The 27517-nt window shown below is 34.6% G+C and overlaps 2 protein-coding genes across 2 annotated transcripts in view; both read left to right on the forward strand.

The window, feature by feature from the left end:
* Window positions 1–6787: 6787 nt before the first annotated feature.
* LOC149818508 (protein REBELOTE-like) lies at window positions 6788–11228 on the forward strand. Its single transcript, XM_089986231.1, has 4 exons — window positions 6788–6925; window positions 7135–7461; window positions 7556–7762; window positions 11130–11228. Exons 1-4 carry the CDS (start codon window positions 6788–6790, stop codon window positions 11226–11228), a joined length of 771 nt encoding a protein of 256 aa, XP_089842357.1.
* A 13223-nt stretch (window positions 11229–24451) lies between these two features.
* The window catches only part of LOC149818509 (uncharacterized), a 639703-nt gene continuing 636637 nt past the window's right edge, over window positions 24452–27517 (forward strand). Inside the window, exons 1-2 of the mRNA XM_089986232.1 lie at window positions 24452–24544; window positions 25182–25338. Coding sequence (XP_089842358.1) covers window positions 24452–24544; window positions 25182–25338 — 250 coding nt within the window. The remainder of the gene's footprint in view (window positions 24545–25181; window positions 25339–27517) is intronic.

The raw sequence follows: 27517 nt of genomic DNA on the forward strand, positions 1-27517 counted from the left end.
GCTCCGCCCCCTGCCTCAGATCTATTTTCCGGCAGGGGGCTACCCCCTGCGTCGGATCTGTTTTCCATTAGGGGACTTCGCCCCCTGCCTCAGTTTATTTTTTGGCAGGGGGCGGAGCCCCCTACCTCGTTCGTGTTTTCCAACAGGGGGTGGAGGCCCCTGTCTCAGTTTATTTTCCGGCAGGGGGCTCCCCTGCCTCAAATCTGTTTTTCGGCAGGGGGCTGCCCCCTGCCTCAGATCTGTTTTCCGGCAAGGGTCTCCACCCCCTACCTCAGTCGTAGGTTTTCGGCAGGGGGCGGAGCCCGCCTCAGATCTGTTTTCTGATAGGGGGCTATCCCCCTTGCCTCAACCCCTGCCTTTGTTATTTTCTATCAGGCACACAGTTAGAGGGGTGGAGCTCTTGTTACTATTTTTTTGAAGTGTTTATTAACTTTATTTACATATTTTCTATTCACTTTTCACTTTTCAGATATAATGGCGAGTTCTAGTGGTGTCAATAGAGTTGGTTCAAGTTGAACTCTGAATTAGAAGTTTCTTAACCACTTTGGAGGCTTGTGACAAAAGGGATAAAAAGCTAGTGGTGGTAGTGGTGGGAATGTGCAGTTTCATTGTAATTTATGTACGATTGTTTTCATGGGTTCTTATACGCGTGTGAAAGCACATCTTTTGCATATTCGTGGTCAAGGAATTAGGCAATGTTCTGGGGTTGATAAAGACTTGTTAAAGCAATTAAAGAAAGAACAAGAGGAAGCTGAAAAGAAGAAAATTGCAGAGATGAGAAGCGATTCGAGTTTTTGAAGAAAAGAAAGATGGAAGGCAATAAAACAATACAAGGATCGTTCAAAAACATGGCAAGAGCAGAAATTGATAAAAAGATTGGTCGATTCTTTTACTCAAGCTCAATTCTTTTTAATGTAGCTAGAAGTCCATACTGGAAAGATATGATTACATCTTTCACTAATTGTAATTTGAGTGGTTATATGCCTCCTAGTTCAGAAAAACTAAGAACAGTTTTTCTTGCAGAGGAAAAAAATAGAATTAAAGACTTGTTAGAGACCAAAAAATTTGCATGAAAATGTCATGGAGTGTCTATTGTTTCTGATGGGTGGACTGATATACAAAGGCGTCCACTGATAAACTTCAATGCTTACTCACTTAATGAGCCAATCTTTTTGAAGACTCTTGATGCATCTGGGGAGTATAAAGATGCTGAATATTTAAAGAGATTATTTGTTGAAGTGATAAAAGAAGTGGGTGAAGAAAGTGTGGTGCAAATCATTACTGACAACGGTTCAGTTTGCAATCGTGCATGAATGAATTTGGCAAGTGAAGATACGTATTCACATATTTTTTGGACTCCTTGTGCAGCACACAATTTAAATTTGGCACTTAAGAGTATATACAATCCATCAAAAGATAATGCACATGCACATGAAATGTGTTTATAGATTGAGGAAATAGAGCATGATCAAAATATTAGAAATTTTGTTGTAAACCATCATCATGCCCTTTCTATATTTAATCGGCATTCTGATCTCAAGTTACTGAAAGTTGCTGAAACTCATTTTGCTTCTCATTGTTATGATGCAAAGAATTAAGCAACTTAAGAATGCATTGATGATGATGGTGGCTGATAAAGATTGAGATTTTTATCGCACTGAAAATGATGTTAAGTCTCAAGCTATCAAAAAATGCATCTGTGATGATTTTTGGTGGGATAAAATTACACATTTTGTTGAATTTACAGAGCCTATTTGAGAAATGTTGAGAGAAGTTGACAGAGATATACCCATGCTTCATAGAATTTATGAAACGTGGGACAATAAGATTGAAAAAGTTCAAAGTATCATTTTTAAACATGAGAAGAAAGATGTTGTACTTGATGATTCAGAATTTTACAATTATGTACATTCAGTTTTAGTGAGAAGATGAGATAAAAGCAATACACTTTTGCATTGCATGGCACACTCTCTCAATCCAAAATATTATGCAAAAAAATGGTTGACAACAGGTGTTGGTCGTGTTTTTCCAAATGAAGATCCTGAGATATCAAGGAACAAAATGATATATTTGGGAAGACTTTTTAATGATCCTCACATGTTTAAGGTTGTAAATAGTGAGTTTGAAAAGTTCTTTACTGGAAGATTTGATTCTTTAGCAACACTCATAGCAAGGGACGGAGAAGATCCCCTTAATTGGTGGGGAACATATGGATCAGATACACCAAATCTGCAACGTCTTGCAATGAAGTTGTTATCCCAACTTGCTACATCATCATGTTGTGAAAGAAATTGGACTCACATATGTTCAAATTCACAACATTAAAAGAAACAAACTCATTAGTAAAAGAGCAGAGGATTTGGTTTATGTTCACTCTAATCTACGATTAATTTCTCGTCACACCAAAGATGAGTATATGTACTTTTTTTTCTTTTGTATTCAAAGTTCGTATTTAAATATTTATATTCAAAGTTTGAAGTTAGATACTAAGTTAGTCATATTTTGATGTAGTTGTGAACCATCTAAGTATTGAGATGTAAATCCAAAAGATTTTGACTTGGAGGGAGAACATGATTTGCATACTCTCAACATGGACTACCTCAATTTTGTTCTTCCCTCTAATTCAGACGATGAGGCAGATTTATGATAAGTTTTGTTGTTATCACACTCACAAGCTTCTTTATGTGTTATATTTTGGTAAGTTTCTGTTGTTACTTCAATAGAATTACTTTTTTATTTTTGCTGTAAAATTTACAATCTTATTATTAATTTATTGTTATATATATATTTTTAAAATATATATAGCCGAGTCCCCGTCTTCAAAATTTTTGAAATTGTGCCGCACCTGTACCTGCACCCGTACCCGTACCCATACCCGTACCCGCACCTACACCCATGTGACATAGGATGTAACCTAATCAGACTTGGAGTTGGATGAAGAGATGGGTGAGAAAAGCCTTTAGCAAGCCAGATCCTATCAGCGTAATTTGTGTGTGTTGGTTCTGAACCATGATGCCATATGGTGATGTGCACTATTGTTTGCATGAATATAACCAGCAAATGTTAGATGTACCCCCCACAGACATGTTCAACATAGTTTATTTACTATATTATGAGGTTTTATCATGTCTAATATACCATAATCATAGTCACAGTTATATATATATATATCGTGTGATAATATCAGGTGCAGAAAAGAAAGAAGAAAGGAAGGAAAAAAAGGAGGGAAGAAGGAAAGAAAACTGTTTTTCCTAGTTTTTTTTTTATTTTTTGCATTTTATTTTTAAGTTCATAGATTTTCCTGGGATTGATTGAAAAATATATAATATCCAGATATTTTGCCTTAGCCGAGATATAGCCAAGACCGATATTTGTGACTATGATTATAATACAGTTTCAAAGATGGTGAAAAAACGAAGGCTCACAATTCATAAGGATAAAAAATGGTCTAAAATATCCTATTAAAATAAACTTTAATGCATAAAATGGAAAATAGAACATCCTAAACATGATCCAAAGGTTAGTTTTTGCTTTTAGAGGTTAGATCTGTGTAAAACAAGTGTGTACCACCATAAGTTATGGTGGTTCAGTACCACCATAGAAACACCATATCCATATACATATGTACACACGTGTACATGCATATATATATACACACCATTGTCACCGATATCGCTGATATTTTGAATATATCGTGATATTATCAGCAATTTCAAGCTTGCCGATAATATTGGGAATATATCGTGATATTTTCAAAATATCAGCAAATAAAAAATATCATGATATTTTTGAGTTTTTTTTTTAAATTAAATTTGCATTTCCTATTTTTTTGTTTCTTTTATATTTTAAAACCTTTAAAACATGTTTCTTTATATTTTTGAAAGAAAAATAATACAAAACTTATTATTTTCTTAGGTTTTTTTGTTGTTATTTATATTTTTTTCAATTTTTTAAACTCCCATGATTTTCCCAAGATATTCCCAAGATTTATCAACTTTTGAAAATCTCTCCGAGAAATACCCTCACTGAGAAATTACCTTTAACGATACAGGTGACTATGATACACACACATTTTAAGCCAGATATTATGTTGGATTTGGATTAGGATATAAAAAACTGAAAGATAGTCTGTTCTAATTAGCTAATTGGATATTGAAATTTATACTGAATCCCTCTAAATGGATTTAAGCCAGTTGAATATCCAACCCTCACATCCTTAAGGGACATCTGCATAAGACCTATTTAAATCTTTAGCCCTGTTTCTTCCAAAACCATCCTAGTGCCATGTTTATTTTGGCCAGGCTACACTTCACCCCATGGCAAAGGCTTGGCCTGATTGCCTAGGCATGGGCCCATCAGTTTCAGGCCCAAGCTAAGTCTGTCCTGCACCATGTACCCAGCTCAATACCCACCCCTTCTGGAAGAAAGAGACTGAGGTTGGGTCAGATGATGCACTTTGGTTTGACCCAACACCATTAGAGATTGGAAATCTTTAGAAACATGTTTCTATTCTACTTGACCAGCACAATGAAATTTCTCTTGTATCTATGTCCTTCAAAGCAATCAGAGAGTTGATGAAATGGCGAACTTGGATTTTATGGTGACATATTTATTATAAATCCCCATTGATTTCATACAATTTATTTTTCATATATTTTTTTCCTAAAGGTGGTAGTATTATAACTTTATCTACTTGTATAACTGAGGTGTATTATAGTTGTCTTAGAACATAGGAATATAATTTTAACTTTATAACCCTAACCTTGTTTCCTTATTCTATAATTGTAGTAATATTTTATTTCCAGTTCCTATGATCTAGCATATATCTCATAAACTCCAAACAAAGGGTTTATATGATTGACAATAGAAACTTTAGAAAGTCCTTCAATTGTTTAGGAGTTGCTTCTCGCTAATAAAGCCAGATGATGCGGATAGATGGATATGTGTTTTGACTTTTGAGCTTCTCTCGATTCCTTGGGTTCTGGAACAATTTAAATAAACGTGGCATGTTTAAGTCATTTTTAGTTTGAACGACCATCCCTGCTTAATTAGTGTCTTTGGGCTTTGTGACCCATGACTTGCAATTAGCAAATTCTGTGGGATCAACTTTGCAAACATCTTCAAAAACTACTTCAAATAACCAGGATTAACTCATTTTTTTCCAATGTGAAGTTTGAACGCTTTTTTTAGCCATCTACTTTCTTTGATGATGATGCCATCTTATCATTTTAAGAAAAAGTGAAATTTGGATATCAGAACTAGCTTAAATGTCTTATAGTCAAAGAGCTAGGCAGTGCACATGTGCCAGCTTGCTGTGTGGCTCAGAAACACACAAAATAAATTTTCAAAATGAAAAGATTGATAAAAGGCTTTCAAGATCTAGAAATTTTCTAAAATTATATGTTTTAACATTGTATGCAAAAAACAGTTATAGTATAATATGAAATTCAAGGTGGCTGTAATGTTAAGATTAACATCTTACACCATTACAAGATGTACGCTAATATTAGTAAAAATTGTGCACCTACTTTAGCACAAGATGGCACTGTGACATGCACTCAGGAAAGCAAACCGGCATATTTAACATAATATGAAAATCCATGACTCTGTAAATACATTTGTATGTGATGTTGATTGTTGAACAGAACCCAGGAATTCAAATAAAAAAAAGAAAGAAAAAGTTTCAATCACAAACATAACTTGCTATTCTCTGTCTTTATAGACTTTTTTTTATTAAGATCAAGCATACTTAGAAGCACCTAAGTGATGTTTACATGAGGTTTCCTGAGCATGACTTTTATCGCCTAGTACTAGCACGTAGGTAGCCTTCCCAGTCAGTAAGCTGGCCTCACAATATGGGTATAGGCAGGGACCCATGTGAAATATAGATATTGTATTGATCTCATTTCTAAATCTTTGTCATTTTATTTCAGCACCATGAAATGTTCATGATCCAAAGTTATATTTTTTTACCAATTTGTCTCCTTTCACTTTATTCAACTAGAAACAGTTCTTTTACTTGTTTCTTGAAGTTACTCTGTGCTCTATTAGTTCAGAGCCCTGAGTGCAACAAAACTAAATCCCTTAGGTTCTTTCACTAAAAGGTAAAGGAAAAAGTCCCTTTAGATAGAGACTCTTCAGAAAAATGATCACCACCTCTTTGGGTGTGCAAAGGCCAGTTCCTTTGTTCTTGTGCTGTTGTGCATGGCCAATAGATAATGTTGCATAGATTGGACGATCAATTACTTTCTTGTGCCACTGAGAAGACATTGGTGTAGATTTGGAAATGGTGGGTAATGACTATTCGGAGGCTTCTCAGAAGTAAAAGAAATACATGTTACTGTATGGATGGATTTATCTCACATGCAAGTTTATCACCTCCAATCACAAGTCATAAGGTCTTGGACCTTCATGGCGTGGCCTCATTGCTCTTTCATGTATTTTTTATGATGTTTTCCTTTAGCACAAACCCAAGTATTGTGTCATGAAGGTTATAGAGGGTGTGGTTCTGCTCATCATGACAGAAATTGCATATATAAAGGGTTTATTGTGGGCAAACTGTGGGTGACACCAAGCTTACAGAAATTAATTATTATTTCATGTATGTGAAAGTTGCAAGTGAGAAAGTTTACCACAGTGAAGATAATGATGCTACACTTGTTAATTTGCCACTAAAAGAAGTATGAAGTTTTTATAGGATGAATTCCATGTGCGTGAGTATTATTTTGCATTCTCAAGTGTGTTTCACTATGTTTCAGACCACTATTTGATTTGATATAGATCAGCTATGGGAGATTTCACAATTTCATCGGCCAACATTGCTGGGATCTATATTATGTTAATTATTGGAACTATTGCAGCATGGTTTGATGTTAATTGGAAAACCGACAACTTCTCTAGTTTCCTCTGCCCTGCTCTCATTCATGTTCTTATGGAATCAAGTCATTGAACCTAGAACGATTCTTACCCTTCTTGAGAAATTCACTGTGATATTGTTGTTTCCCAAATATAGTGAGTGTTTTGCCTATTCCCCACAATTTTCTGCTTATCTGTTCATAATTGTGGTTGCAATTCTGCTTGTACACGAGATCCATATTTCTCTATCTTCTTTCTAATATTTTACATATTTTTCAGGATGGACTAAGGAAAATACAAGATTGGCAGTATGTAAACTGCCTTGAACTTTGGGTTAAGTTTGTATGTGCTAACATCAAGGAACATGATCTTCAGAGTTTGCTATACTTGGCAATTCAGATGATAAATGGACTTGCCCATATGTTGCCTGGACCTCGTTTCTTTCCTTTGAGGCTAAAATGCATCCATTTGTTGAATAAGCTTTCACATTCTAGTGGCGTCTTCATTCCTGTGGCTTCTTTATCTCTAAGCTTTCTAGAATTTGGGGAAGGTGGCAAATCTGATAATAGTGCTCCAAAAGATTTTAATTTTTCAAGTATGTTGAAGGTTGGTTCAAGTGGAGAGACTACCTCATCATTTTTCAGGATCTTCACTATCTCGGCTCTCTGCTTTACTTATTAGTTGGTTACTTGTCTGACAGGTACCAAAACAGCTACTGAAACTGAAAGCATATCATGAGCAATGTGTACGCTCTGCAGTTGAAACACTTTCAGAGCACTTTTTTCAATGGAGTTATCATGTATCTTTCCCTAAGTTGGCTTTTGTTCCACTCGTCAGCTTTAGAAAGTTTTGCAAAAAGACAACCAGTGAGAGCCTTAGACGTCTTGTAAAGCCATTCATGGATCAGGTAAATATTTTTTAATAAGCTTACATGTTTGACTTTGCGATAGCACGTGCTCAGAGTTGTGTTTTTTATCTGTAAATTGATTTTCTTTTGACCAACAATGTGAAACATTGCTCAGGGAATCCTTAGTACAACTAACTTGGGCTGACAGAATCTGTGTCACAAGGTTGCACCTACCCCTGACCATAATCCAAGTGCATAAGGTGAAGGGGCTTTGAACTTGGGGCAAGGGCACTTTGCCTCAATTCTACATCTACCCTTGCCACAATTCAAGATCATATGAGGATTTTGTACCTACATTTGATTATGTGGAACCAGCCCTGTCCACTTCATGCCGCTGCCACCTGAACAGCCTTAAATTGAATGGTCTAAGCTTGGAAGCCTGTAGTTCTAATGAAAGATTTGTTGGTTCGAGACAAGAAAAAAAATTGATGACCAATGCCGGTGTTTCAAAACCTAGCAAGCTCAGAACCCATCTTAGGATGCAGGAAGTGTAGCCAAACTTCTCCAGGTTTGTGCCTAGAGTTAGATGGACTTGGAAAATCCAAGACCCACCAATTTGGATTAACAAAACAACCAGCCGGGACTGAGTTATCCACTTGGCGCCAAGTGACACAATCTCGTTCAATGAATCAATATCATGGTGATAGGCTTAATCCTATCCATTTGGATTATGGTTATAAACATTATTTTATACTAATGAAGAAGCAGTTCCCAACATCTCTTTTTTATTAGACGGGGAAACCCAGTCTGGAGACTTGGCCCAGACCTGGTTGTCTATCCAGGAAAAAATCCTGTACAGCTACCCTGCCTCATGAACAGTACTGCTGTTAATATATATATATATATATATATATATATATATATATATATATATATATATATATATATATATATACCCGATAAAGGGTATTTCTGTAATTCTGCTCATTAGTGGCATTTCAGTCTTTTTACTTTTCTTTTATTTCCTTTTTCTTTTCTCTTTTCTTATTTTTTATTTTTCTTTTTTTGATTGTAAAATGCATTAAATGCATTGCATTGGGGGTCTCTGTTAAATTATGTATATAAATATATATATATATATATATATATATATATATATATATATATATATATATATACATACGTATATATATACATATATGTATATATATATATACATATTTCTTTTTTTGTTTTTTTATTTCTCCAAATACCCAATAGGGGTATTTTGGTAAATCCCCATGTAAACTCTCCCCTTTTCCTTTTCTCTCCCTTTTTTACTTTTTCTTTTTTTCTTTTGCTTTTTTAAGACCACAAGGGGCCCCACTCATCTTGTCGTTGGCGCCCCAACGGTCATATTTTTGAGATACTTTTTAGGAATTGAGGTTGCCTATTCTCTCAGAGGATATATTCTCTCTCAAATAAAATTAGCTGCTAACATATGTGCTAGGTCAAAAGTTTTCGATAAAAAGGTGGAAACCTCAAAAGTCATAAATACAAAATTAAGACTTGAAGATAGTGTATTGCTTGAAGATTATATTTCATATTATCAATTGATTGGATCTCTCACTTATCTCTCTATCACCCAACCTAATATCACTCATGTGTTCATGCAGCAAGTCAGTTTTAACATGCCCCTACCACATTGCACATGGCAGCAATTATGAGGATTGTGTGATACATTAAAAACACCGTTTCAAAAGAGCTTTTTTTTTGTCCTCTTCATCATCTTTAGATCTAATTATCCTAGGTGGTAACCTAAATGATAGGTTTTTGTATTTTTTAAAGAGATTCGTTGATCTATTGGAGGTGTAAGAAATGACAAAAAATATCTTTATCTTCAGCTGAAGCCGAATATCAGGTAATGACTATGACAACAATGGAGCTTGTGTAGCTTAAAAGTCTTCTCAGTGATATGGAAATCATCATCTCAACACCTTCAAAGAGTTATGACAATAAGAGTATAATCTACATTGCGAGCTACCATACCTTCCATGAGCGAATCAAACATATTAAGATGGATTGTCACTATGTTTGTGATGAATATCTAAGAGGAACTATTACGTTGTCGTACCAGTTGACAAATTTCTTCATCAAAGCTCTTTCTGCTCCTCGATTTCTCTTTCTCAGCAAACTTTCGATCATTTTCTCGTAAAGTTTGAAGGGGAGTGTATATATATATATATAAACAGTTTGCCCAATAAGGGCATTTTTGTCTTTTTGTATGTAATTATAGTTGTTTATTAGAAACAACTATTTTTTCATTTTCTTATTTTTGTCTTCATTTTCTTTTTTTATTTCTATTTTATCATGTCATTGGGCCCCGCTCTATAGAGTCGATAGGTGCCCCAACAGTAAAAAAATATGACCGAGGGAGCTCCCCAACGTCTCTATGAAAGGGAGCTCCCAATGGTCTCCCTCTTGTATTTGTATATAAATAGGGGAGTGTTCCCCCTATATTTTTTCATGGCTTCCCAAAGCACATTTTCAATAATATTTTATTTTTAATTGACTCTTTGTATTGTCCTTTAGTGGACTTTTGTCTATGCACTTTTGTGCTTGTCTATCTTCTTTGTAATTGTCCACTTATGTGCTTTTGCACTTTGCTTTTGTAATTCCACATACTTCATTACAACCGCTTGCATCAGCTTGCACACAGGCACATGACTGGTTTTGATCTTGAGATGTGGGATTAGCATCACTCCTCAATCCCACTCCGCTGGCCAAATGCACACTCTGCTGCAGGGTCAGCTCCCAGCATCTTACCCAAAATCATTTTAAGTATTTGTTGCTGATAAAATTAAAACAAATCCCTTTTGGTGTTTGTGATATGCACTTACACTTCAGCTATCTGCGACATTTCCTAGACTGGACCAGATTCCATGCAACACCCAAAATAATGTCCAAATGAAAGTAGCAGGATGATTTTTGAAACATCCTCTGTTGTGCTCTTTGTGACCAATGTTAAACTAATTAATGAAATAAGGAAAAGAAAATTAAACTAAAACCTAGTCTTGGTTTTTAGTTGACATCAGTGAATATTTTAGGACTGTTTCATATTGTAGTATATAATGGTATTCTACAGATGCAAACTTTGTAAGCAGGATGCACTAGTAGTGGATTTCGTGATGGACATATCATCTTCACATATTTTTTTTTGTATTAATATCATGCTCTTGAAGTTTCTAGATATCATAATCTGACATCAAATATTCATGAAAAGAGATGATGTCTGCTTTTTTCTTTTTCATTCATGCTTAAATTACGGGAGAGTATGAAAATGAGCTTTTCTTGTAATTAAAGACTTGCCATCTTCTGCGCTCTTCAGCATTCAAGTATCAAATTAATTTGGCAATTCTCTCAACTTTTTCTTTTTCCTATGATATAGGTTGAGCAGAACATAGAATTTGTACAGAAAAAAAGGGATGAGATTGCTTTTTCTTCAAATGACCAAGCATCACTTGAATCTTTTCTCCAGGTGTGCTAGTGTTTCCCTTTTTTTTTGTGTTTACTAGCCATCTTCTCTCACAAACTGTTCTAATATCTCTAGGATGAAAAGAGAAAAGGGAGTGCTCCTTTCCATAAGTATCATGCAAGGATTGTTGAGGGATCTCTTTCTAAAAAAGCTGAGAAGAAATCAAGGTAATAGATGGATTTTTGTTAGAAATCTCCAATAATTAATTAATTCTCTGCTTGGCTCACAAAGGCTTCAATATAATCACAAAACGATATATACCCGAAAAAAATGCGATATTTTAAAAATACTGCCAAAACCCTCACGATTTTTTGTAAGATTTTGAAATATACAAAAAAATCATGCCGCTTCTTTTGATGGTGTGAACTTTTTTTTTGTCAGCAATCATTCAATGCTGAGTTGAGCTGGCATTGAATGGCGCATGTCAGGCAGCATTGAATGCTGACTACCGATGGCAATGGCTTTTCACTAAATGAAGGGGAGGCACCCTCATTTTATATAGCAGCTGAGAGGGCCTTCCCTCCCCTACACATTTGGTATGGTACAATTCAAGTAGCCGATTAGACTCTAAACAACTTATGCATATTTTTTTAATGGGAAACTGTGTTATATGTTGCATATCATTTAAACTTCCTTCACCCCATTGCTGAAACTACCTTATATTATATGGTATTTTGTAAATGCCTTTCACCCCATTGCTCAAAGTAACCTATGTTGTATAGTATTTTTGTAAATGCCCCTTACCTCATTTTCAAAATCTCTCTCTCTCTCTCTCTCTCTCTATATATATATATATATATATATATATATATATATATATATATATATATATATTATATATATATAAGGTGCTCCCAGAGCACCTACTCTCACCTAATAGAAGCTTCAAATTTTCAGAATCTGAGTGATTTTTTCGTTGATCAGACCCTATAGATATGATCTATAACTTTGATTTCTAGTAGGAGGGAGTAGGTGTTCCCGGAGCATTACTCTATATTAATAATGATAGGGTGTTCCCCGATCACCTACTGCCACCTAGTAGAAGCTTCAAATTTTCAAAATCTGAGTGCTTTTTTCGTTGATCAGACCCTATAGATATGATCTACAGTTTTTATTTAGTGGAAAAAAATGTTTGGATCATGTGATTATGTCATACATGTAGTTTTTTTTTAAGATCTTCAAAAATCAATGGCTCACAAGGTACCAAAATTTTATGACTAAAAAAGCCTATTTTGAACATGATCCAAAACATGATTACTATCAAATACACTGTTTTAAGTACATCTGTAAGATCTGATTGATAAGATGCAACCTACAAATATGATTTCTAGTAGGTGCTCCGGGAGCACCCTAGGATTGCTCTATATTAGTAATGAATGTATAAATTTCCAACTTACAGAGATTTTCCTGAGGAAAACTCACTTTTTTAACCTGAGAATGAGATTTGTAACTGTGATACCCAGGGTGTGCATCCCTTGCTTTAAGCCCAAGCATCAAGCTCCCTGGAGGGATTTTATATGCTTGGGAGTGGGCCATACGGCAAAGCATCAATCTCTACCGGGCCCCACCACCTGAACTGGGGTTTCCTCTCAAAAAATATAAAAAAGGCAATTCTCTGCCTGCCAACTAGAATTTTTGCTGAATAAATTCATCTTACTCTGGTGGTTGTTAACTTGGTATTGCAGCATTTTGGAAGAGCCGGCTTCAAATTCTATTGAAGTTACAAAGCTTGTAAGTGGAATGAAAAGGCCAGGCAAAGGGAAAAGAAACTTGAATTTAAATTCTCCGAGTAAGAAGAAGAAACATAGAACATGAGTGTGCATTCCGTATACCTTTTTAACCGTCGTGTTTTTCATTATTGTTTAATATTGAATGATAATAACTGGATTAGTTTTATTTAGTTTTAGTCATCTAAATTTTGTACATGCTGACGAAGTTTTTTAGGGCTTATATGATGAAATAATTCCACTGGAGATCCGGATAAACGGCAATTCATTGAAAGGTTTAGTGCATGCTTGATATTGACTGATCTAATTTATCAAGATATCTGTGCATGAGCAAGTGACTTTTTAAGTGTTGCTGTTTCCAATTGGGAGATTCAATTCATATCAACAGATTCACATCGATTTCAACATAAGGATATGTACTTCATGCAAGATTGATTGGCCTAGTTGTTTCCTCTCATTTGATCGTTTGACTAGTCACCTCCTCTGTAGATGTTTTTAGGTTTTTTAGTATTGTTTAGACCATTTCATTTCCTTTTTAGGCCGTAGATGCCGTTTGACTCAATTATTGGCTGTTGGGATCGAGTCTATAATAACTGAAGCCTATCTTTTATTCCTGTTATCCATCTCTCTCTCTCTCTCTATCATTTTTTAACCTAGTGTGAGTCCCTTTCATTTTATTAAAGGTGCTATCTTAAGTGATTTGTGCCAGGCAGTTTAGTTGGACAACACGTTGTAGATTAGACTCCATGAGCAGGCCAAGCTCAGTTGTATCCTCAAAGCCAAATTGTGTAAAGTTCATTGCACCAAATAATTATCAGAAGTTGGGCAATTTTCACTTTATAATTCTGGTCAATGTGTTGTATAATTAACACAACTGCTTCCTTGTTTGGGGTTGGTGATGGGGTTTGAACTGCTTTCTACTACCATGTTTTTTTTTTGTTTATAATTATTCATTGTGAACTCCTTATATACATAAAAAATATAAGACATTGGAATAATTAATTAAAAAAGATTGTAAATACAAAGAAAGAACTCATAAAACAACTTCTAATAAATACAGATTTTGTAAACCATCTGTACTCTAATATAATGTTATTTGTGCTTTCGCCGGTTGTGGCCAATTTCATCAAAAATGATTGCACTTGTATTACCCAACATTTTTGTGTTCTGTTTTTTTTTTCTTCTTAAGGTATCTTGTTTTAGGATGCGCTTTAGGTGGTAAGACTGGAATAAGGTTTGGAGGAGTGATGTGAGATATTATCCGTCATTAGAAAAAATGAATAATTATTATATGCAGCTTGATACTATTTAATAGTGTAGAACTTATCGTAGTAATCTTCTGATAACTTGTCTTCGTACAAAATGCACGTGATTATATGTTTGCACAAAATCTCGCTAACCTGTTACTCTCTACAAGAGCATGTTTGTTTTTTAAGATAAACATTGCAATTGTGAGAGTGATTGTAGGCTTTGTATCAACGATGAAGGCAATGCACTACTTGAACACATAGATTTCGTGCTTCTTTCTTACCATCGTCCAACTTTTTTTTACTTTAGGCACCACACATGTTATGGGTATTATTCTTTTGGTTTTCAAAAAGTTTCATCATCATGAGATAAAGTTTTTCAATAAGAGGATTTAGTGACTTGTCATGTATTGTGAGAATCCTCGCATTAAATCTCTTTACTATATTAGAGGTTAAGCGCTTGTACATTCTAGTTGAAAAGTATATGTTAGCCTAATGTTTTTCTTTTATGACCTTAGTTGCATACTTGTATGCATCTTCCCTTTGCTCCTGAATCTTTTTAAGAAAATAATTATACTTTTGTCTCGTGAGTGCTTTGGTTGTGCTTTACCAAAGTTGACCTAGTGATATTCCAAATTTATGTTAAAAGTTTTTCGTAGTGTTTTGTGTAAAATCCAACCTGACAATTTAGCCATGTATTGTGAGAATCCTCGCATTAAATCTCTTTACTATATTAGAGGTTAAGCGCTTGTACATTCTAGTTGAAAAGTATATGTTAGCCTAATGTTTTTCTTTTATGACCTTAGTTGCATACTTGTATGCATCTTCCCTTTGCTCCTGAATCTTTTTAAGAAAATAATTATACTTTTGTCTCATGAGTGCTTTGGTTGTGCTTTACCAAAGTTGACCTAGTGATATTCCAAATTTATGTTAAAATTTTTTCGTAGTGTTTTGTTTAAAATTCAACCTGACAATTTAGCCACGAATGGGAGAACATATTGTGTAGCTTTGTGTGCTTATTTGAGATAGCTGTTAATTGTACTTTAACTTTGGGTATGTCATTGTATTAGTGTCTCAATTGTGCATTCACATGCATAAAAAAACTACACCCATGATTCATTCGACTCGTTATCTATAACAGTAAATGCAACCGAAAATATTTGATCACAAGGATCAATACCATGGGCTGACAACAATATTTATGTATTTTTCTTTTAGGAATGTGTCATCTACCATAAGAAGTGGAGGGCTTTCTTTAAAAAACTGATCAATGCATGCACGAAAAGATACGAACATGTACATAAATCTATGTCGTCTATCAGTTTCAATGCACATTGTCGATCATCGGTTAGTCGTCATCAAATAATGACAATAGGCAAAAAGCATCTTGAAAAACTCTTCGAATAAACCATATAGGATCACCTTAGTCATTTCTCATTAATGTCATGCTTGTTTGTACGTAACCTTCATACTTTCCTTGCGACTAATGTCATTTAAGATTTCTTTTAGAGTTAACTTTGGGTTATCGTGTAAGTGTTCAAGAATAACACTTGAAATCCACTTGAAAGATATTTTTTTCACTACTACGTTGTCTAATGATCCACCACATGTATGCTCACTTTGATACTTCTTCACTTGAAAGAATGATGTTTTCTACACCTTTGTTCAATGGATCCTCCAAGTGGAATGAACCATAGTCCGCAAGTTATTTCTCATGCATACTACAGTTACTCTGTTATTGCAGTTTTTCATAAATTTTATTTTATAGTTATTTCTTATCACATGATCTTTAAAAAATTATGATAGTGCTAAAGATTATTAAACCTTTTGTCGATAACAACTTCTCGATCTTTTGACTATATTGATAGCCATTGAAATCGTTCTATATCATTAAGTCTTTTGTTACACAGTTGCTCAAACAACTAAATTGACTTAACATCAATGATTGCCAATTGCTCTTTATTGAAATAATATTCATTGAGCAATAATGTAAAGTTTATAAATTTCTCAAAATTTTTAAATAAATAAAAGATTTTTTTTTGTGAATTATTTTGGTATTTAACTTTGATTAAATATCATTTTTTAGAAAATTACTTAGCTAATATTGATTGATTAATTAGCAGTTATTTATGGATAATATTTTGGCATTTATTGAAGTTATTTGATATTTAATTGGGTAGTTATGAGGTTTTGTATGAAGTATTTGGATCTCGACCTCAATATAGATCTAAGAGGATCAACCAACTCAAACGCAAGTTTGAACTATTTGAATGAACATATAAGATCCACTCGATCTCAAGTTATTTAGGATTGGATCTCCAAATGATTTCAGTCAACCGAAATAGATTTGGGTAGGGTTTTGATTTATATCGGGGCTTAAATCAGGCATAGAAGAAATTTAGATCCATTTGAGACGCAATTGGATCTTTCTTTAAAGTAGAAAGTGTCTTGGATTTATTTAGAGACCCAAATGAATTCTACTAAGTAAAATAAGATTTGGATATATTTAGATGACCCAAATGGATCTCACTAAGAAAAGGACTTTTGGATCCACTTGGAGACCCAATTCGATCTCATCAAGTAAATAAAATTTTAGATCCATTTGTGACTCAAATGGATCCTATTAAAGTATAATAAATTTGTTTGGATCCACCTAAGACCCAAATGAATCTCATTTAAATAAATAGGATTTAAGTCCACTTATGACCCAAATGAATTTAATTATATATATATATATATATATATATATATATATATATATATTAGTAGGTTGGATTTGGATTTAATGAGATCCAAATAGGTCTCACCAAAATCCAAATCCAAGCCCACTTGTTTTCCTACTTAAAACTAAAAAGAAATTCAAAACCAAATTCTAATTTCAAGTTTTTCTTTCCACACTCGCCTTTGAAAATGTTTTTTCCCCCTACTTTTTTTCAAATCAAAAAGGTTTTCCCCTTTTCTAATTGGATTTTTTCCTTTTTTTCTTCCTATAAATACTCTACTCATGCCCCCTCTGCCCATTACATTCCCTCTCACCTGTATCATAAACTTCACTCATGCTCCCCTTCACCCTTCACTCTCCCCTCTCTCGTGTAAACCCAGCACCACCACCACCAGTCCACCACCACCACCAACACCACCACCAGTCCACCACCACCACCACCACTGCCCATCTCTCTCCTGATTTTCGTCTTGCACCATACCATTGCCACCCGATGCTCTCCTTCCCACCAACTGGGCAGCCACCGATGGCACCCACCAGTGCCACTTTCATTGACTCCTGGTGACTGCTCTCAGCCGCTCCTGCTGAACAACCTCCTCTCTTTGTTGAACCACCCTGTTTTGCCTCACATAAAATAACAATTGAATAACATGCTTTTCATCATAGATACTATGCAGCATCTTTGATATGCATTTTATCATTCATCATAAGCATTTACACAGGCTTAAAACTACGTAATAATTTCAGAAACATGCATATTCAAAAAACATGAGCCATATACATATATTTATTCATAAAATCTTGAAATACACTCGTATTTAACTATTCATAAAATCCAAAATACATATGTTAGAATATGTTTGTAAAACCTGAACATATACGTGTCTTTTATTGAAAACATGTTCAAAATACTCACATATGGAAAATTTTGATACTTTTTTAACATATGCACATTCTTGTTTATGAAAAACAAATATTACTTAAATATATATTTTCTCAAAAGGCATGCAACACAAACAATTTTTGAATATATATATATATATATATATATATATATATATATATATATATATATATATATATATATATAAACTATGTAATTATGAAAACCCCAAGCATTTCAAAAAACCTAAAACTACACATATATGTTAAAGTTATTATAAACCTACCTTGTAATGCATGTGGTCTCACGAGAAATAAAGAAATTTCAAAAAGGCCCTCGAGAATTCTCCTCGATTAGCATGACATTGATCGTATTTTATTGACGATCCAACTATGAGCGAGGACACGTATGCTAACCTCGGTTTCCAGTCCGATGATGGTAGTGAAGAACAAGGTTGTGGCAAAGGTGATGACCACAAGCGGTAGGGTCAAGGTTGGCGAAATGACCTCGCTGAAGGAGGTGATGGCTTTTGGTGACATCAATGTCAAACTCGTGCTCAACTCAGCTTGGCTAGGTTGAGTGCGGGTCAGCTGGACCGACCCAAGTTCAGTTCCCCAAACGTGAAAGTGGGCACCGACAGGCTCTGTTGAGCTCCGGTTGGTGAATTGAAGAAGAATGGAACTTGTGTTTGGAGATATGTGTTAGTTACAGTATATTGCTGCATTATGGTTGTTTTGTGAATTTCTCATCTGTTGGTGAATTCATATACGATAAGATGAAACACTTATTTCTTGGTTTGTGTTGTAATGGTGAATTCATATGTGATTCTATTTATATGCAAAATTATGTGTATGTGCATGCATTATGCATAAGAGCATGATGATGTCTTAATCTACCCCAACATTCTTGAGTGTGACTGATACTGTGTATTGTGTGTGCATGTGTGCACGTGCATGATTGGTTTGTAACATACTATTGGTGTGTCTGCTGTTGCTTTTCAGATATGGATTTTGATATGTTAAACAACTGAAGATATAGCTGTTATGCTAATATAAGATCTGTCTCTCTTTCTCTCCTTTTTTCGCTTGACTTGAACGAAGAGATTAGTAATGTCCCTTACCAAGGGAGCAGGTTTTACAACTCCACCGAATGAAATTGTGCAAAAACATGAAATTAAGGCTGATGCATTTATGCGAGCTGCTAAGAATCATGCCAACCATTAATGTATTATGAAGCTGTAATATAGACTATGTTGGTCGCTTTCATTTGTGGTATTTTTCTGAATGTAGCCAGTTCATGAATGATTAAGCATATTTTCCCCTACTTCGTTGTGTTGAAGGTCATTTGTAAGGAGTGGAGTGGGAGAACAATGTCTACAGGAAGCACAAGGCTGGTGGTATGCTTATTTATGAAACCTACTCCTTATACATTTACTTATGGGAATATATTTATCCTTTTTTGTATAAAACTTCTCAGGTCTTGGGTGTTCCTTGGGAGGTAGATGATGAAGGTTTAAGGCAACACATGAGCCAATTTGGTGAATTGGTTGATGCAACAATTATTAAAGTAATTGTTCAGGCACTGTTACTGCTTTGTTTGTTTTGAAATAATTAACTTAACATTGTACTTGTTGTGCCTTATTTTAATTGATTTTCTGCTTCTATGGGTTGTGGAACAAAAAGGGCACCATTACCTTCAATTATTTGTCAATTGCTTTTCTGTGGATTCAAGCACATGCTATTGTTTACACCCTAGCTCATAACTTCAAAAAAAAAAATGATGACTGTGAGCTCTGAGTCGAGCCATATTCCGAGAAATGCTATCTTGATGGTGCTCATGGCACCCTGACAAAAAAAAATTTAAGTCCATACAATGTGTGTGAACCCCAAGGCGGGTTCGGGATTTTGAGAATCATCTTTGGTGCGATGACTCGCACAGGAAAATAATTAGGAAATCAAATATGAGATTTCTGAGGCTCTGGGTATACCTGAAAGAAGGTATATGTTACCAGACCCCTCGTAGTGCGATAGCTCGCACTTGGTTATAAAAAAAATGTAAAATGAAATATAAAACCTTTGAGACTCTGGGTATACCTGAAAGACGGTATATGTTACCGGATTCTCCAGGCTCTGGGTACACCTGAAAGATGGTGTATGTTACCGGACCCATGATCTACCTTGGAGAGGGTAGGTGGTATGAGCTTCATGGATGTTCATGTTTTCGTGAGAGTTAGGCATCTCACCGTATGGTCTCAGTTCACTACAATGTCTATGCCTGTGCTTACCCACAGGGTGAGAGTAAGATAAACATTAAATAATTTAAGTTGACTGAAAACTTATTCCTGAAGAATTATGTACAGTTGATATGACTTTCGTAAAACTTGTAGAATCTACAGCTTGTGCTAATGTGGATAAATGTATCTTTAGTTTAATCCTCTTTTGCACTGTATCATGAATTGAAAGCATAATCATTTTCTTAGAATGATATAAATTTCCATGCTAGTTATATCTGCAGTTGTTGCACATATTTGTACACAGGACACTGAGCACCACATATAGATATAATGCTTCTTACGCAGACAGGGGAGTCTGACCCTTCTGCATTAAAATTTTTCAGGTAACGCATAATTGGAGCATCGTGGAGTCGTATTTGGAAGTAGTCAAGAGATCTCAGTTTTTCAGTGTTTCCTATTTGAACTCTGATTAGTAGATTTACATTTCTGTTATCGGTGATGCATAGACTATTTTCTAGATCACGCATTTATAAATCATGATGTTGTTTCTAAACCTGCTTTGATATCAACTATGTAACGACCTCAAATTCACCTCCGAAAATATATGATTTTTTTTAAAGAAAGTGAATGATGCTATAACTGATCTATGGTCCTGCTTCAACCAAACTAAGCTCTAAGAGGTCAACTTCTACGCAAGCACTAGCATTTATAGCCCATTAGAACTAAGTTCGCAAAAGAGACACCAAAGACAAGATCCCTTTGTCAAGATGAAAACGAAATACAACTTTTTTTTTAATACTAAAAACATCCCACGAATCTAGGGTACATCACAGATTCACATCCCAACACACCAATCATCCATTTTAAACCATAATTTAAAATGAAATAGTTCAAACCAAAATTAAAAATTAATAAACTTTAACTTTAAGTTCATAAAGTTTAAATCAATCCCATAACATATAGAATCCAGCAACCATAATAAATTTTGCCATCTCTAGCAAAACTAGTCGCATCATCACCTACTCGATTAAGTTTGAGAACTCACAGTTCTCATACAAAATATTATATTATCCAATAGTAAAGAATAAAGTATAAATCCACTAAACATCAAGTTTAGAAAATATTTATGTGCACATAACGATTCAGATATGCTTGCAACATAAATAAATTCAAGCATACTTGCAATATCACATGATACAAAAATCGATGCATATATTATGCATATACAATACATGAACCAATGCAAATTGCATGAAAAACTTTTATCTCTGTTTAGAATGTTTCTTTTGAATGCATGTATATGTTTAATACAAACCAATTTAAGTTATTCTCCTAACCACTTCGCGGATACTAGCATGGGTAAAATTCTGAGGTCCAAGGTAGATCCCAACTATATCTTAATCATACACAATTATATTTTATTATGTACTAGGATCTGATATATGTTTCTCGATCGACTTCGAGCATCATCACCCAATGTCGTGACGACAAGGCCTACACATCCTCCAACACCATTTTTCTTAATATACCAATATGCTACAGTTGAGCCAATCTCACGATCCTCGACAAAATGGTGGAAAATTTTCTACAATCATGGCTAGGAACATGAACCTCCATATCGGGTTCTTGGGACAAACAATGCAAATGTTGTTCAGTATCCTCATGGTCCCTCATGACCGTCATCCAAGGATCCCACCATCATCAGAGGACAATCAAAGAATCATATTATTGGTATATTGTTAAGGTCTCTTATACCTCTTTAAATTATCATACACTCTTTCCACAAAAACATAATGGATCTGTATATCCATAACATGCACCTCATCATGCATCATCTGATTGGGCTACCACCCTACTCAGTCATAACAGTGTATCATTATATGTCAATAAGTATAATTAATCATATGCATCATAAGACAATATAAATAATGCATTCACATGATTATTACAATAATATTTTACTCACACACGGCCTCAATAGGCCCATGTGTAGCTTAATCATAAGTCACAATACAATCTCATTCACCTTTCGAACCGTCTCATACATTCAAGTAAGCATTTTGCATTATGCGACATATCATGTTCACAAGCCACATACCATAATAACATATTATACATAATCATCATAAGCATATATAACATCACATTAGGCTATACATTATTATCATATTGCATATAATAAACCTGGTTTAAATCTGGAACCAATACATGCATGTAATTCAACACATCACATGCAAACTGGCAAAAACAATTTACATGCAAAACTGTAAAAACAGAATCTTACATGTTCTTAGAAGCTCAAACATAAATCATATAAAGTGATTCTGGATCTAAGATTTTTAATGTACATTCATATACACATTAGCTATCTACAAGAAGAAACCCTGACCTAAACCCATTCAGAGTCAAGAAATAATTTTTTTAGAAACATCGATTATTTTTTGTTCACTGAACAGTCTAGTCCGGTTTGATCTTTTCAAAGAAAAGTTAGTCATTCATCACACATAACGAAATAAATTTTAAATTTTTTACTATGGTTGGCTTGATATGTCTAACAGATGTCCCCAAAAACCCAGACTTAATTTTTTTTTTAAATAATTAAAAATTTTGTAATACAGACTATTTATATTATTTAGCAAACTATTTTTTAGAAATTACAGATTCTGGACCAAAATTTCAAGATTTTTAATTCTTAAACTGTAAATAATCTGCCTACATGATTTTTATCGTGTGTTCTACCATATATAAGCTAACACATATAAAAATATTAACCATAAATCTAGAATAATTTGGGAGGTATAATTTTTACAAAAATATGCAGCCTACAAAGATTTTCTATCGGGACATAAATTTTGTGTCGACTTGCGGAGGTCATATCTCTAAACCCGAAACTCATTGAGCTCAAATTTTTTTTGAATTGCTTCTGTATGTCAGAAACATTTCTAAATTCATAATTTATGGGTTCATCGACTTGAAAACTATATTTTTCTTTACAACAGATCGAAATAAAAATACATAACAACATGCAGTTTTTAAGAAACACATCAAAAACTTTATGTTTTCATCCAAAACACTAAGAATATGCAACCAATGATTTTGACTCATCAAAAACATATCATATTTATACATAAATATATGTAAGCATGTTACATATATGTAACACAGAAGTATCATGCATATCATGAATTAAACACAATAACCAACATTTTTACTTAAGATAATATATTTTTCTCAAAATTGATTTTTGAAAAAGGATTTTGAGTTTATAAAAACATCCAAACAACTTTATAATCCATCAAAATCATATTAACTCCAGACATAAACATATCCAGCATGTTACAAATATCAAATCTAACTTATAACATGAATTTAAATACGAATCTACATCATTTTTCATTAGAAAATAGGTTAAATCGCTTCTGCGAAAAATGGATATTATGAAAGCAAAATAGGGTTTTAAATATGAATATAACATAAATCGAACCATAGAAACACGATTTCATGTTTGATCGACCTATCCTAAATTCTAAACATGTTGAATAATGTAAAATCTTGTACCCTAATGTGAATAAAAATAAATAAAATACTGCACACGTGAATGAAGATCAAAATGCAACAAAGCTCTCTCGAAAACATGAAAGAGATCAAAAATATCTTCCTTAACGCAAATGGTTGTTGTCTAAAGCCAAGGTACAAACCTTGTATCAGATCAAACACCTAAAAACAAAAGAAAAAATGAGTATGATGGGATATCAGATCAAACACCTAAAAAATGAGTTAATCCGAATGACTTTTGTTATCAGGAAAGTCCTTATTTCTCTAACTTGTTTATTGAAATGTTTGAAAATAGTAACAGAGTTTATTGCTTTGCTAGTGCTGACGTTGGTTTTCAAAAATGCTGTTTAACATCTATAAGACTTTAACAACACTTCTCAATTATTAATTGTGATATTTTTAATGACATTTATCTCATACTTCAAATGAGGTTTGCATATAATGTATATTATATATAATATATATTATATATAAAATATACATTATATTCTATGTTGTATATATAGTATTCTATGTTATATAACTTATATTAGTATTATTATATACGGGCTGAGCCAGGCTGCAGGCAGGGCACGGGCTGCCCGGCCCGGCCCAATCTACTAGCATTTAGTCGGATTGCTTTTTAAAATCGGATCCAACTCCGAATCCAATTTCGTGAAGGCCTTTGTTTGGAATTTTACAAGAAAACAGAGGCTATATGTGGAATGTCAGAAATGTGAGGCCCATGCCTGGAATAAGGGGTAAAATGTTGGCCTTAAATGGGATTTTCTCAAATAAATACGAAGGAGAGAGAGAGAGTACTCCAACATAAATACGACGACCAATTGAAAAAAACGTCGTTCCCTTGTTTCTTGAGAGAGAGAGAGAGATGCAGATCTTTGTGAAGACCCTGACGGGAAAGACGATCACTTTGGAGGTCGAGGGTAGCGATACCATCGAAAACGTCAAGGCCAAGATTCAGGTGCTTTGGAGGCACAGGAGATCACGCCTCCCACTCTTTTTTTTCTCTCTCTTCGTGCCCTTTCTTCCTTTTTTTTTTTCTTCTTTTCATTTTGTTGGGCGCTTTTGGTTTGTTGGTATTGCTTTTCCGAGGGATTTGTGTCAGGAGCAGGAGGAGAAACCGGTGCTCTGAGTATGAAATTTGGTTTTTCTTTTTCTTCTTTCTCATTTCGGACTACCGTTTTGCTGATTGGTAGTGACATACCCATCTATTGATTCTCTCTCTCTCTTGATGGAAGGGCTCATGTTTTTGGCTCTTAATTTTCGTTTTATTTTTTGTGGTCTTGCTTTTAGAACAGAAAAAGGGTTCACAAATCCATCTTTTAGCTCCCCTTTGAAGGAATGTGTTGGGTTTTTGGATTACAAACTTTGCATGGATTAAGAAGTTGAGGTTTGGGCCTTTGTGTGGTTCGGCTGGTTTTCTGAGTTTCATCTTTTCGGTCTGATTTCTGAGACGGAGATTTGGTTTATGACGAACTAATGAGTTCCTTTCTGTTGTTCTTTTTGTTTTTCAATGGATTCTTTTGGTCCTATTCCCTCTTTTCAATGTTCCTTCCATTGTTTTCTTCTATTGGTTTTGTGGGTGATAGTCTAAATAGAGAATATGGGTGTTATGTTTTCTTCTGGATAAAGAAGGCATTCCCCCTAATCAGCAGAGGCTAATATTTGCAGGGAAGCAGTTGGAAGATGGGAGGACTCTTTCAGATTACAACATCCAGAAGGAGTCCACCCTTCACTTGGTTTTGAGGCTTAGGGGTGAAACGATGATCAAGGTGAAGACACTTACCGGGAAAGAAATAGAGATCGATATCGAGCCAACCAATACCATCGACAGGATCAAGGAGCGTGTGGAAGAGAAGGAAGGCATCCCGCCTGTACAACAGAGGTGTGGTCTCTGTGTTTTTCACTGATTGCCGATGGGTTTATCCGATCACTTAGTTTAGAAAGAATTGTGTTTTCTTGGTTGAGCATTTGCGTGTAAGTTTTTGTTTCTAGTGTCCCTCTGATTTATCGTCTTGTTATTTGGTTTCACATTGTTTAGCTGTTCTGGAATCTGAATTTCTCTTGTCAACCTTTAATTGGTTTGCTTGGTTATTTATATCTTAAATTTCTTCATTTGGTTTTCTATTCAGCTAATTTTCCTAACTGATGTTTCACTTTTTTTCTCCATCATCGGCATTACCGTTACTGTTATATGTTTCCTGCTTCTTCGATTGTCAAGCTGGGTAACTATCCCTAGTTGGGTTCAAACGTTGCACACCTTGGCTACTATAATGCAACTTTTAATAATCTAGCTATCAGTGTAATCAGTTGTTATCTGTGCATTTGATTGTCCCCTTGGATAGCTGTGCCTTTCTCAGTTCTATCTATTTTTGTGTGCTGGTTGTAGTGATGGCATTTCATCTCATCCTCGCTGTAATATGTATGGTGTCTTTTGTAGGGGACACAATCGAGTTCTGTCCTGCTCGTACAAATACCTATCAGTGTACAGTGTACATGCTTTATTAAAGACGGATAATGTTAACTTTTCATCTAATTTTCTATTCATATTTTCTTTCTATAATTTGTCGTAGATGGCTTATTGGATTAGAAAGTTTTGGTGTTTGGGAAATTTTGACATTGACCTTCTTTCACTTTTATTTCTTGACATGTGCACATATTTTTGCAAAATAGGGTGAGATGTTGAGTTGCATGTTGTGTGTGTGTGTGTGTGCTCGCTTGTGCACATGTGTGTGGGTGTGTACATGTGTGTGTGTGTTGCGGGCATGTGTATGCATGGTTGACAAACCAAGAATCTCAGTCAAATCTCAGTTGACCTGCAACTCATGACTTGGCAAGTCAACTCAGCTGACTCGGGAGTTTTTTCTTAGTATATTTAAAAGTACATTTTTTCATGAAATAAAACTATATATTTAAAATATTCAAAAAGTTATGAAAATGTAAAAAGAAGAAATATGATTAACATGAGAAATTAGAAGTCACATATCATGTCATTTTTAGTGGTTGTTTTGATAACCAAGTATATCTATGAGTACCAAATCAAGTACAAGTATGTCAATTAGATGCATGTGGAAAAAGTATAGAATGCTGTAAAATAAAAAGGTATTGGATTTACAAATTTAATCACATGGGACATGGAGATATTCAATTAATTGCATCTACTGTTAGATTGCAGCGCATAGGGAGAAATCTGCCCATGTCAAAAATCACAACTTTTCGGTTGTAAAAGGACTTTTTCACCCTTCACACGTGAATTTCCTTTGATATGTGAACTTCCCTCTCAAATATCCAAATATGTGAATTTTCTCTTACACATTTGCCAATGTCCTTATGCTTTCACATTTGTGAATGTTCTGACCTTCACATGTGAATGTCCAAATGTCTTCCTGCTTGTGCTCTTATGTGATTTATAGTAAAAAGAGTTTGTTGAAAAAAACTGACACTCCAAATGCACGATGGGCATTTGGCAACACTTCAAAAGTATCACTAAAGCCTTTAGCAAAGCTTTTGCCTTTAGTGCCGCTTCAAAAGTACATATTTGGGAGAAAATCGTAAACTAAAAGAACGCTGTTTGCATATTTTGGGATAAAATTTGCATATTTGGGAGGACATTTGCATAAAATTTGCTATCTCCCTGGTTATAATTTTGAACAGGGTGCCTAAGAGTGAAATTGGTCTGAACTTTTTAATCTCAATCTCCTAGGTTATTTAGGAAAGAGGACCAAGAGGGATTCACCCCCATCTCCCTGGCAAACATGAGTTTCTATAAAGATCGTTAAACACTGCCATAAAGTCTCTCTGGCATGCTGGCCAAGCCACCTTAAAAAATTCAACAAGGAATCCGTCCACCTACGGGGCCTTGTTGTTGAGGAGTTTTCATTTTGTTTGCTTGACTTCATCTACCAATAAACCCCTGTTCACGAAGTCTTGCACC

This window comes from Nuphar pumila, chromosome 13, assembly GCF_984573655.1.
Source record: "Nuphar pumila chromosome 13, dmNupPumi1.hap1.1, whole genome shotgun sequence".
In the NCBI taxonomy this organism is placed as follows: domain Eukaryota; kingdom Viridiplantae; phylum Streptophyta; class Magnoliopsida; order Nymphaeales; family Nymphaeaceae; genus Nuphar; species Nuphar pumila.